Consider the following 14,136-nt stretch of genomic DNA (forward strand, 5'->3'; position numbering starts at 1 on the left):
TGGGTTGGAAATGGAAGTGGAAGAGAGACGTTGAAAAAGAAAGAGAATGGGGGTTTGGTGTGAACGCGTATTAGGGCTCGCACAAAAGGGGTGGTACTTTTGAATTCATGCGTACGCATCCCTTATGCATACGCTTGACTAGAGTAAAGTTTGATACATGCATACGCATGTATGCGTACGCATGATTTGGTAATTGTGTGTGCGCATGATGTACGCACAACACTCGCACGAATACCTAACGCCACTGTGAAGGTACCATGCGTACGCATGCCTTGTGGTTTTTTTTATTATTATTATGGTTGTGCGTGTGCATAGTACATGAAAAAACCAAGTTTGATGCTGTTTTGGTGTCATGCGTATGCATCATCGATGCGTACGCATAATTTGGTGAATTTTTGGGAATCATGCATACGTATGAGGCATGTGTACGCATGATTTGGTGCTCTGGTTTTTCAAAAAATTTTCAACTCCTTTGCACCAAACCAAGTATTCCAAACACCCAAAAGGTTACCAAAACAATATTAAACCTTATTAAACATGCTAAACTACCAAAAAAGCTAACAAAACTACCTAACAACGGAAATTCAAATTATTCATCAATATGTACAAAAGAAAAAATTGAAAGATCATACCATGGTAGGATGTCTCCCACCTAGCACTTTTAATTATAGTCCTTAAGTTGGACATTTTGGCGAGCTCTTGTCATGGCGGCTTGGGCTTAAATTCATCCTTGAATTTTCACCAATGCTTGGACTTCAATTGTGCTCGAGAATTTACGGTTAAGTGTACCAAGCTTTGATGAAGTTCCGAACAAGCTCAGAGCTCCCAAAATTGATTTTCTTGTATGCCAGGATCCCAAATCTTATTCATGCACCCGTCTTCTAGTTGATCATCATGATTCTATCCGGGTGGTAAGCATTTAGAATTCTCATTCAAACACCACATCATCCTCCTAAACCCATTCAATTTAGCATTGCACCTTCCTTTGAACTCAAACCTTGAGCTTTCAACTTTAAGGAGCCTTGAATTATAATGCCAACCACTAATCATCTCTTTTTTGGTCTTAAATCTACAAAGAGCTCTAAGTTGACCATCCATTTCAAGTAAAACATAATCAAGTAGAATAATAAAGCTAAGGGATATAAATTTTACTCACTCAAATGATGTGATGGATGGTTGCTTAGTGAGAGAAGTCTCCAACAACTTTGGCAATGCGATTTTTACTCCCTTTTGCTCTTCTTGAATCACCTTCACCTCTTGACAAGATTTTTCATATTCAGTTTCTACCCCCACCAACTTCTTCTAACTCTTTTCTAGCATTTAAGTCATATCTCGGAGGTTACATAAAGTTTATGTCAACATCCATTTCAAATTCAATAGAGGAAGGTTCATCAAACTCAAAGAGATCATTAGTTGGTGTGAAACCATCGTCAATAATGGGACTTGTCGCTTGCTCAACTTCTTCCAACTCTTCACTATTCATAATATGCCTTGGAGGTTGTGCATTATCCTCCTCAACATCAATTTTAAGCTCAATGGATGAAGACTCGACAACTTTCACAAATTCATCAATGTTCCTAGTTGGTGTGGAAGCGTCTTTAACCTTGGAATCTACCTCGCTCTCAATTTCTCATAAATCTTCAACCACTTCCTTATCTTCAAAGGTCTCAAATTCTTCCACTTATTGCAATACATGCATCCACTTCTTGTTCTCCAATTGATATTCTAACCTCTCTTTCATACTACGCTCTTCGGTTGATTCTCTTTGTTTGACAACGGGAGTGTCTTGGTTACGTGAACGTTGTGAGACTAAGTGGGATACGGCTTCGCCTAAGGTAGCTATGATAGCGTCTTGACGCTTAATTGATTCTTGCATTTTCCTTCTTGCCTCACTTTGTTCTTGAAGAAATGAAATGAGAGTGACATCCATGGGGGTTGGTGGTGGAAAGGAGGGTTTATTGTGTTGAGCTTCTTCTTGCTCCTTGAGAAACATGATTGCGTTAAGCCGATTCATTGCTTCCATGAGATGATTCTTTGGCTCTTGTTGCTCTTGATAGCGATAAACGGAAATGTAAATAGCAAGAAATTAAAGAAGCAAACAATAACTAAATATCAAAAGCAATTAAACTAAGACAATTAAGAAAATCAACTAAGAAAGATCTTGGCAAGAGTTGATGGTTAAAGATCACTTTTCTTGTTACTAACCAGATGATAATTACAAAGAGCAAACTCACTTCGTCATCCCCAACATTGGAGAAAAGTCAAATGGGCTTAACTAATCCTAGTCCATAAGTTCTAGCTAACTCACTAATTAACTTAGTGAAAGACTAGCGTCAATAGAAACAAGATTAATCAAAATCTCTAAATTATCAATCAATTTGGACATTAGTAACTCAGCTCAAGTTACCGACCCAAGTCAAGAATGCAAAATTCACTCGAAAGCTGGTGCGCATAAATTGTGATTACACTTTGATTATGTAAAATTCATCGCTCTTTCTTTCCCTGGTAATGGCGCCAAAAACATGATGCCAATACCATGGTTCACAACTTCGCACAACTAACCAGCAAGTGCACTGGGTTGTCCAAGTAATATCTTACGTGAGTAAGGGTCGAATCCCACGGAGATTGTTGGTATGAAGCAAGCTATGGTCACCTTGTAAATCTCAGTCAGGCGGATATAAAATAGTAATGGGGTTTTCGAAATTAATAAATAAAAGAAGGGATAGAAATACTTATGTAAATCATTGGTGAGAGTTTCAGATAAGCGAATAGAGATGCTTTCGTTCCTCTGAACCTCTGCTTTCCTGCTATCTTCATCCAATCAGTCTTACTCCTTTCCATGGCTGGCTTTATGTGATACATCACCATTGTCAATGGCTACTTTCGGTCTTCTCTCGGGAAAATGATCCAAATGCCCTGTCACAGCATGGCTAATCGTCTGGAGGCATCACCCTTGTCAATGGCTTCATCTTATCCTCTCAGTGAAAATGGTCAACGCACCCTGTCACGGCACGGCTATTCATCTGTCGGTTCTCGATCATGCTGGAATAGAATTTACTATCCTTTTGCGTCTGTCACTACGCCCAGCAGTCGCGAGTTTGGAGCTCGTCACAGTCATTCAATCATTAAATTCTACTCGGAATACCACAGACAAGGTTTAGACTTTCCGGATTCTCTTGAATGCCGCCATCATTCTAGCTTACACCACGAAGATTCTGATTAAGAGATCTAAGAGATACTCATTCAGTCGAAGGTAGAACGGAAATGGTTGTCAGGCACGCGTTCATAGGGAATGATGATGATTGTCACGTTCATCACATTCAGGTTGAAGTGCGAATGAATATCTTAGAAGCGAAATAAGATGAATTGAATAGAAAACAGTAGTACTTTGCATTAATCTTTGAGGAACAGCAGAGCTCCACACCTTAATCTATGGAGTGTAGAAACTCTATCGTTAAAAATACATAAGTGAAAGTCCAGGCATGGCCGAGAGGCCAGCCCTCAAACGTGATCTAAGATAGCATACAACTTATCAAAGATGTCTAATACAATAGTAAAAGGTCCTATTTATAATAAACTAGCTACTAGGGTTTACAGAAGTAAGTAATTGATGCATAAATCCACTTCCGGGGCCTACTTGGTGTGTGCTTGGGCTGAGCTTGAGTGTTGCACTTGTAGAGGTCCTTCTTGGAGTTGAACGCCAGCTTTTGTGCCAGTTTGGGCGTTCAACTCTGGTTTTGGCTCCTTTTCTGGCGCTGGACGCCAGATTTGGGCAGAAAGCTGGCGTTGAATGCCAGTTTACGTCGTCTATTCTTGGCCAAAGTATGAACTATTATATATTTCTGGAAAGCCCTGGATGTCTACTTTCCAACGCAATTGGAAGCGCGCCATTTCGAGTTCTGTAGCTCCAGAAAATTCACTTTGAGTGCAGGGAGGTCAGAATCCAACAGCATCAGCAGTCCTTCTTCAACCTCTGAATCTGATTTCTGCTCAAGTCCCTCAATTTCAGCCAGAAAATACCTGAAATCACAGAAAAACACACAAACTCATAGTAAAGTCCAGAAATGTGAATTTAACATAAAAACTAATGAAAACATCCCTAAAAGTAACTAGATCCTACTAAAAACATACTAAAAACAATGTCAAAAAGCGTATAAATTATCCGCTCATCAAAAGCCAAAAGGAGCATTTCATTAAACACTTGGGATGCATAAAAGTAAAACATGACAATTCGCAAGAATAATATAAAACATGACAATTCGCAAGAATAATAAAATCTAAAATTACGAAAATAAGATAACAATAATAGCAACTAAAGCAAACATCAAAGGACATGAAAACATAAAATTACATTAAAAAAAATTGAAATTAACAAGAGAGTTTATGAACTAAAATAGACAAAATAAAGAAACTAACAAGAGAAACTAGGCAAATTGAGACAATAGAACAAGAAAATGTAAAGAGATTAGAACAAGAATTAAAATCTACATCTAAGAGAATTTAACCTGAAACTACCATAAATTCTAGAGAGAAGAGAGAGCTTCTCTCTCTAGACTTCTATCCTAAAACATAGTTTTAAACTATCCTCTGGCTACCTTGTTGATCCCCTTGGTCTTACCTTCAAATGCTTCAGAATGAGTCGGATTGGGCCCAAAATTGGCCTGAAATTGCGACCCATGTATTTACTTAAGGAAATCACGTGCTGACAGTCATGCGTACACATGAGGAATGCGTACGCACAACTGACCAAATTTTCAAAACTTTATTTTTTCATGAATTCTCCACTTTTACATGCTTTTTCTTCACTTCTTCAAGCCATCCTTGCTTTCTAAACCTGAAATCACTCAACAAACACATCAAGGCATCGAATAGAATAGAAGTGAATTAAATTTAGCGATTTAAAGGCCTAAAAAGCATATTTTTAATAATTAAGCACAACTAGAAGAAATTCACAAAACTATGCTATTTCAGTGAATAAATACAAGATAAGTTAATAAAATCCACTCATTTCAATCTAAAACTTATCATAAAATTATGGATTATCAATTACGGTAAAGTATTGTTATCTTATCCCTAGGTTAGATGACATGCTTGATGAGTTATATAGTGTATGCATATTCACTAAAATTGATTTCAAAAGTGGGTATCATTAAATTAGAATAAAACTAGGAGATAAAGACTGCATTTAAAACAAAACAAGGGTTATATGAGTGGTTAGTAATGCCTTTTGGGCTAACTAATGCACCTAGTACTTTTATGCGTCTAATGAACCATGTTTTGCAAGAATTTTTTGGGTAAATTTGTTATTATTTATTTTGATGATATTCTCATTTATAGCACTTGTTTGGATGACCACTTGTCACATATTTCAGCTGTTTAGGAAGTGCTTCGAAAAAAAATTATATGCTAATCTTAAAAAGTGCACATTTTGTATTGATCGAGTTGTATTTCTTGGTTTTGTTGTGAGTGCGAGTAGAATTGAGGTTGATTAGGAAAATATGAAGGCTATTCGTGAATGTTCAATTCCCAAGAATACTTCTGAGGTAAGAAGTTTTCATGGGTTAGCAAGGTTTTACAGGAGATTTGTGAAAAAATTTTCTACCATTTCTGCGCCTCTCACTGAAGTTATCAAAAAAGATATTAGGTTTAAATAGAAAAAGGAACAAAAAATTGCATTTACCCTAAAAGATTGTTTGTATTCTGCCCCTATTCTTGTTCTACCTAACTTTGATAAAACCTTTGAGATTAAATGTTATGCTTTTGGGATTGATATAGGTGCTGTTTTGATGTAGAAAAAATGATTCATTGCCTTCTTCAGTGAAAGTTGAATTTAGTTCAGCGCATATATTCAACTTATGACAAAGAATTATATGCTTTGGTTCGAGTTTTGGAGGTTTAGCAACACTACCTCTTACCTAAGGAGTTTGTGATTCACACGTATCATGAATCTTTGAAGCACTTAAAGGGACAAGATAATCTTGATAAAAGACATGCTAAATGGGTGAAATTCATTGAGACATTTCCATATGTGATTGCCTTTAAACAAGATAAAGAGAATGTAGTTGCTAATGCTTTATCTCGGAGGTATGCTTTCATTACTAGACTTACCTCTAAGTTGTTAGAATTTGGGTTTTTAAAAGAGTTATATGCAACTGATTCTGACTTTTTTGCTATTTACGCCTCTTGTGAACATGGTTCATTTAACAAATTTTATAGACATGAAGGTTTTATGTTTCATGTTAATAGAATATGTGTGTCTTCTTGTTCTATGAGGGATTTACTTGTTCTGGAATCACATAATGGGGTTTGATAGGTCATTTTAGTGTGCATAAGACATTGGATGTGTTATTTGAATATTTTTACTGGCCACACATATGTAGAGATATTGAAAAATTTTGTGCTAAGTGTATTGCATGTAAACAAACTAAATCTAAGTCTTTACCACATGATTTGTATACTCCCTTACCTGTTTCTGTATATCCGTGGGTTGATATTTCTATGGATTTTGTTCTTGGTTTACCTCGAACTAGGAAAGGTAGAGATAGTATTTTTGTTGTGGTAGACAGGTTTAGTAAAATGGCTCATTTCATTGCATGTCATAAAACTGATAATGTAACAATTATTGCTGATCTGTTCTTTAGAGAGGTTGTGCGCTTGCATGGTGTTCTCCAAACTATTGTTTCTAATCGCGATGTAAAATTTTTGAGTCATTTTTGGAAAGTATTATGGGGTAAATTAGGCACAAAATTATTATATTATACTACTTGTCATCCTCAGATTAATAGTCAAATTGAAGTAGTAAATAGAACATTAAGGACCTTATTACGTGCTGTTGTTGGTAAGAATTTGAAAACTTGGGAAGATTATTTATCTTTTATTGGGTTTGCTTATAATAGAACCATTCATTCTTCTACAGGTTTTTCTCCTTTTGAACTTGTGTATGATTTTAATCCTTTAACTGTTTTGGACTTATTACCTTTTTCTTTGAGTGATCTTGTTAACTTGGATGTAGAAGGTAAAGTTGAAAAGGTTAAAGTAATGCACTTGAAAGCACGTGAGTTGCTTAAAAAGAAAAGCAGGTTGACAGCTCAAAGGGTGAATAAAGGTCGAAGACAACTTGTCTTTGAACCTGGTGACTGTGTATGGGTTCATTTGAGAAAGGAGAGGTTTTCTACTCAAAGAAAATCCAAGTTAGACCCTAGGGGCGATGGTCTATTTCAAGTGATCGAAAGGATCAATAACAATGCTTACAAGATTGACCTTCTAGGTGAGTATAATGTGTCAGCTTCTTGTAATGTCTCTGACCTATCTCCTTTTGATTTAGATGCAGATTCGAGGACGAATCTTTTTCGGAAGGGAGGAAATGATACGAGTTCTGTGGGACAAACTGAGAACTATCATATGCCAATTTATCCAATTACAAGAACAACATCTAAGAGAATAAAAGAAGATTTTGCAAACATAGCTAAATCTTTTGTTCAGGAAATGCATCAAGAATTGGGCAAAACAATGATTAACGATTTTGGAAAGCCAAACGTCTTACTATTTACAAGATGCATTGAAGACTCTCGTTAGTCAAGATGAATCAAATAGGCATAACTTTCTTAGTATTTATTTTATGTTTATTTTATTTTAGTTTGTTTTATTTGTTTTAGGCCCAGTTATGATTTGGCCTATTTTTATTTTAATGAACTTATGAGTTAGGATTTTAAACTTAAGAGGTATAAAAACCCTCTAAACCCTGGTAGCCACTTTTTTTCTTAATTTTTATGAATGAAAATTTTTGTGAGTTTCTTTGAGAAACTTGGGTGTCAACAGGTGAGGCAGAGTGATTCCCTTAACTGTTACATCAGGAAATCAAATTGAGGTAGAGGGGTCCTTTTCTTTGATTTTTCAGCTTATTTTGGGTTTCGTTCTGTATCAAAACCCTTGTAGAAGCTCGATCTCATCTTCGTCAGTCCACAGCCACTGGAATAGCCTCCATGAATCATCGAGCGATTTCTTCTCCTCAATTTGCTGCTTCCGTTTTAGATCAGAGGAGATGCCTTCGAGAGCAACAACCACGGTTGTGGCCACGTTGGCAGTGGCAGTTGAAATTAGAGCCTTTTTGTCGTTGGGGATGACGAAGGAGGGAACAGTAATGGTGACGGCGAGGGCAGCAGATGAGGTAGACGGAAAGGGCTCGTTTTCTTTGCCATCTAGCAAAACATCATCGTCATTGATGTCTTCTTTTCTTCGTCCTCTTGGGACTCTTCATCGTCTTCGTCCATGTCTTCTTCTGGAAAAATGGTGTCGTTTTGCCCCAATACCATCATTCGCAGAGAGAGAAAGAGAAAGAGAAAGGGAGAGTGAAAGGAGTTTAGTCGTAGAACAAAGCAGTGTCGTTGTGGTGAGGTGAACCTCGCTGCGATGTTTTCTGGGAATAGAGGAGTAGATCTGTGAGATAGTGGATTTTGCAACGGAGGTGGTGGTGGTTATGGAAGGAAGATGAGGAAAGAAGAGAAAAGTAAATGAGTATTTACAAAATTATTAACAAAATTTTAATATTTAGTTATTTTTGTCGAGTAAAACTCATTTTAGCTATTTTTTTCATATATAACTATTTTTTTCATATATAATTGTAGTTGTTTGTGTTTATTAAGAGATAATTTTAGTTTGATTTTACCAATTATGTGTTACAACTCTTAAAAAACTATAATTTTGCCTTCCAGGTTAGCCAAATAGCCACCTTTTGGTTCAGCTAAAAAAAATAAGATAGAAAATTAAAGAGCGTTTGGTTTATATTTTTATTTTCTGTTTTGTTTTATCTTTTCAGATTTTTGTGAAGGAAAACAAATTAATAAAAACAATAAAATTATCACAAAATTTTAAAAGTAGAAAATATCGAAAATACAAACAGAAAAAGGACAAAGACAAATCAGGTTATGAAATATACCTTTAACTGAGTTGTTTTTTTCTTTTCCCCTCGTTCTTTGTATTTTTATCCATTTAGGTCCAGTTTGATAACCAACTTAATTAAGCTTCCTTTTGATAAAATAACTTAAACAATAAATGATTCTGTTAAAAATAATTTATAAATAAGTTATTTTATGTTTAAATTTTTAACTCTAAAAGTACTTATTTTATAGAAATGTAATGAAAAGTATAAATATTATGAGAGAAGTTATTTTTTTTAATTTTTCTATAAGTTCTTAAATAGCTTATTAGAAAATTGCAATTTGGTTTTGAAATTTGCACCAGACATTAATACTACTACTTTTTATAAGTCAAAAGTTAAAAAAAAATTACTTTTAGAATTTTCCAAACGGGTCCTTAATGTTCTTTTTTTTTTTTGGTGACTGGCCCTTAGTGTTCTTTGATTCTATTAGGGAAAGTTGTTCAATAATAATAATAATGTGCAAATTAAATCTAATCTGTACAGCAGAATGTATTGTGCGTCAAAATGTTCTTTTGTGATGCGTTTCACAAAAAGAAAAACAAAGACTAACACACTCATTTTCCATTCCACCATCCATGATACCTGATTTGTTTCAACCCTGTATTGAAGGATATGAAATTGTGGGTATAAACATTTGCAATGATATGAAATTTGTGATTTGTAGAACAATAACATAGCACAAGGGCTAGAGCAATAAATAATGAATAATGATAAAGCAGCAAAATCAAAAGGGTTATCTTCTTACAATTATCTGTTTGAGTTGGGTGTTAAATCAAACTGTATCTTCTTTGTGTGCCTCCCATCAAGTTGATGATCAGCAGCAGATCCTTCATCTCCGTTCCTCTTTCTTCTCTCACTCCTTGGTGACTCTTCCTTCTCATCAATCAGTGACAGAAACCTTTGAAAACGACCAGAAATGGAGCTACCATTAGATGCAGCTTCAGGAGGAGGTGCATGCCACATCCGCACCATAATTTGCACAAAATGTATGACAAGAGCTATGAAGCAAGCCATCCCACAAAGGAGGAACAGTCCCCAGAAGCTTTTCAACTGAAGCCTATCCGAATCAATCTCGGCATTATCTAAACTACAGCTGCTTCTTGTCATCCACTTATCATGAATCCGCTGCAGATCCCCTGTTTCCGAAAGTTGTAGAATAGCAGTTGACAAATCCACGGCTAATGGGGAGTCGCGAGGGAATGCCTAACAGAATTAGTTTCATGATAGAATTGGTTACTTGAAACACAAGCTAACTGCAGATGCTTTAGAATCATTTGCAAACATGATCAAAACAAAATGATTCTCATTTAAAAGGGTATGTATGTATGTATGTATGTAATTATGTATACTTACAAAACCCCAGCCACTTCGGGTGAACTCCTGGCCTACAATTTTGAATGTGCATTGTGTTGATAAGAAGATTTCAATGTATGGTCTTTCATCAACAATGGCACCAACACCTCCATTCTTAGAACCAAGTTGGAGTGCCTTAGCATATGCATCTGGAGATCCTAGGCGAACGAGTCTATTTTCGGATATCCCGATGTCCTCAACCAAATAGTGCTCCGCGAATGAACCCACTTGGAATCCTATGCGTTCATTACTATTCTTTAAGCTATCGATTCCACTGATAGGGGAAGATAGCTGCTGCACAGTGAGTATGGATGTTAAACTTGCAGTGTAGCTGGAGTTTATGATCAACACTACAAACAGCCAGATCAGAACCACCAATCTACCGAGAGTGCTCATGGTATTCTCTCCTGCATAAAAAATGAAGTTGTCATAATGCGCTCTTGTTAAACAAAACTAAATGAAGTTAAGAGCATCACTTACTATGGGAAAAGAAGAGAGTTGAAAGGCTAAACCTGCAAGAATCAAGAAAATATTATGAGTTCAACTTGAGGAATAGTTGTTTCATTATTAGGTGTTATTCTACTGAGAAAGCAAAGTAAAACAGTGAATGAAATAACCAACCATAAAATTGTTATGAATTGTTGTTTTGGTGGGCCTCTGAACTCATCATTGATTCTGTGTTCCAGAACCCATACAACTATTCCAATGAAAAAGAAGAAACAAGCAGTCACAGTCCACATAAATGGTGTGAATGGCCGAAGGAAAGACCATCCTCCAGAATTGATTTTCTTAAAAGGGGCCACCACAACTAGTCCAGATGCAGCATATGGCTGTGTGAAATCTACGATCTTTGTCCGATTCGTGATGATGGCAATGTCACCAACAGCACCGTCAAAGTACTGTTCCAATAGCATAAGAGTTAGCTGTGTAGCTAAATAAAAGTTTAGAGGATCAGATTTATGATGCAGTACTTACACCTGTGGTGATTAAATTGACAAGTTCTGTGTAGCTTGGATTCTCGCGGCCATTTCCAAATGGGACAAAGTGGTATGGAACAGCATATGGTAACAAGTTCACAGCTGCAGTGAATACATCAATAGAGAAACCTTTAAACATATCAGTCCCCTGCACCCGCGAAACAAATTCGCGGAAACCAACTCGAACAGGCACACCAATTCTCAATTGCCTTCCATTATTTGGGAAAACCCATCCACGGGGTTTTGATAATGTATCTCCAGGCCATATGACACTATGAAGGTGCTGGTTTGCACTTGATTTATTAGCCGGCTTAGCATACAATGTCTCTGGAGGCACAATTGAGAGACCAGAATAGTTCGACCAGTAACCTACCCGATGAATGCCAGTTCCAACCACATTGATAACATCATATGCAGGACGAACAAGGCATCTGTCTGGTGCAAATTTCACATGACCTGTTAATCCAAGAAAATCACTTTGCTCTATGTTCTTCAGCAGAAGTGTTCCATTGTCAAAAATGCTCATAGCATCAAGGTTCAGACCACCAGGCTTATCATCGCGCAAACTCGTGTAGTTGGTACACGAAACAATCCCACCCTGACTAAAGAATGCATCGAGAGCGTGCGCTAACAGAAAGACAGAATCATAAGCATAGAGACCATAGGAATGTAGCCCCAAAGAGCCGCCAGTTAACTTGTTCCATGTAGAGATAAATGATTTCTTTCTATCAGAATCGGGTGTATGTTGGCGCAAAACAAGTACTCCTTGAAGAATATCCATTGTTTCTGAAGGTAGAGAAGTAGAATCCAAGACAGATGAGAGCCAATCCGTGGCTATCCAGACATAGCCATTGGTTGTCATCCCAAGATAATGCGCCACATTGAAGACCATAAATCCAGAATCAGGATTTGTATGAAGAACAATGATCCGAGATTGCATCAGAGCCACTTGCACAAGCAAATTCGTGATCTCTCCCCGGTCAACTGATCCAGATTTGATTGCAGCCTTGTAGGATATTTTGCAGCGCCGAGCAGCCAGCTGATCATCCAACACAGAAACACCATTTCGTCCATAATCATCATCTAAATAGATGGCAATCACCTCCTTCCAACCATAATAGTCTATGATCTCCGCAACCGCAGTCATTTGATACAGATCACTCTGTGTTGTCCTCACAAAGAATGGGAACTGCAGGGAGGTAAGAGTAGGATCTGTGGCAGCAAACGACACCAGAGGAACTCGAAGCTCATTCGCAACATGGGATATGATGTGAGCTACAACAGAAGATTGGGGACCTATTATAGCAGCTACATCAGTCTCCATGAACCGCAAAGCTGGAATCAGTATAGTAATTATATCAGTAAATGTAAACAATTTAGGCAAATCAAGAAATGAAGAAAGAAAGCAGTTCCATAAATATAATGAAATTAGAATTAGAATAAATTACATTGAACCATGCCCATGAAACCACTACAATTGGAATCTTGCATTTGGAGGACAAGCTTTGTTCCATGAAGGATGCTGGTGTTGGCATTGACATCCTTCACTGCTTGCTCCATGGCAATTTTAGCCACTCTCCCAATTGTGGAATTGAAGGTGAAGATCGCCCCAATGTTCGCGACAGAAGGTCTTGAGGACGAGACATTTGCAGCAGCAGATACTCCCAAAAAGGGGAAGAACAACAACAACAACAACGGACAAAGAATAAAAAACAAATTCATCACATCCAACACAGATCAATTCATGCCAAGAAATAATGGTTTTGCCTTGAATAACAATAATCCATTGCACCTGATTCTGAAGGAAAAAGCTACCATTATTACCATCTCATATAGGAAAAGCAGAACACAAAGGGAAACCTTGAACAGACCATCCAAATTCCAATTAAAAATACACAACAAAAATATGCAAGTATAAACCAAAACTTAAGGAATATGTTTTCTCACAGTGGGACAAGGATGGGGACCAGAAATCTAATCAAAACCAACCTTAACATCTTTTTTTAGTGAAAAAAAAAAAAAAACAAATGAGATTCACGTGTTAAACTAACAGAAAAGATAATAGAAGCAAAGTAAAACACTCAAGTTGCAGAAGGAACTCAATAACAGTAAGTCAGGAATGGAAAACGAAGCATAAATAAGGAAGAAAGGAATATAATAAGTGATGGATTTAGAAGATCAGAGGAGGAAATGTTATCTTACCTGAAACTGTGGCTTGTGGTGCCAATCCGCTATCTGCCAATATTGGTAGAGGCTTGAAAATGAGAAGCAACAAGAAGAGATGGGAATCACGTGACTGTTGCAAACTGAAGGAAAGAGACATGAACTAAACAAACACACTCAGCTTTCTCAATAATTAAAGTGTTTACCACCCCCACACCCACATGCAACCCGCTATTTCTTGGAAAATACCACCCAAATACGCAATAATGCCTCCAATGGATGAATTTGGAGCTCCTTAATTTCTCATAATAACATCAAGCTTCAGTTGTCGTATACAGATACAATGAGTTTGCATAATGAAAGAAGAAAAAGTGTGGTGTAATGGTTACTGAGTTGGTGGGAAACTGGGAATCAGGGGAATGCTTATCTCTTGATTGATTAAAGATTAAGGCCGTTTGGGAACTTTACAAGTAACTTTTTTTTATTTTTGATTTATGAAAAGTAGTAGTATTAATGTCTGCTGCAATTTTCAAAATCAAATTACAACTTTTTAAGAAGCTATTTAGGAGCTTATAGAAAAGTTAAAAAAAATAACTTTTCTCGTAGTACTTCTACTTTTCATCACATTTTTATAAAATAAATACTTTTAAAGTTAAAAATCTAAATACAAAATAACTTATTTATAAGTTACTTTTAACATAGTCA

The 14,136-nt window shown here is 36.6% G+C and overlaps 1 protein-coding gene across 2 annotated transcripts; it reads right to left on the reverse strand.

The window, feature by feature from the left end:
• Positions 1-9,361: 9,361 nt before the first annotated feature.
• LOC112764108 (glutamate receptor 3.3) lies at positions 9,362-13,886 on the reverse strand. Of its 2 annotated transcripts, XM_072222085.1 has the most exons (8): positions 13,471-13,886; positions 12,717-13,066; positions 11,267-12,603; positions 10,913-11,190; positions 10,772-10,803; positions 10,292-10,698; positions 9,684-10,141; positions 9,362-9,536 (listed from the first exon to the last, which is right to left on the reverse strand). In XM_072222085.1, exons 2-7 carry the CDS (start codon positions 12,988-12,990, stop codon positions 9,686-9,688), a joined length of 2,784 nt encoding a protein of 927 aa, XP_072078186.1. In that variant the 5' UTR covers positions 12,991-13,066; positions 13,471-13,886; the 3' UTR covers positions 9,362-9,536; positions 9,684-9,685. The 2 variants fall into 2 exon arrangements, with proteins under 2 accessions (XP_072078186.1, XP_025665421.1); XM_025809636.3 differs by lacking the exon at positions 9,362-9,536 and having other exon boundaries at positions 9,542-10,141.
• Between the last annotated feature and the right edge of the window lie 250 nt (positions 13,887-14,136).

The sequence above is a fragment of the Arachis hypogaea genome, chromosome 17 (assembly GCF_003086295.3).
Source record: "Arachis hypogaea cultivar Tifrunner chromosome 17, arahy.Tifrunner.gnm2.J5K5, whole genome shotgun sequence".
Taxonomy (NCBI): domain Eukaryota; kingdom Viridiplantae; phylum Streptophyta; class Magnoliopsida; order Fabales; family Fabaceae; genus Arachis; species Arachis hypogaea.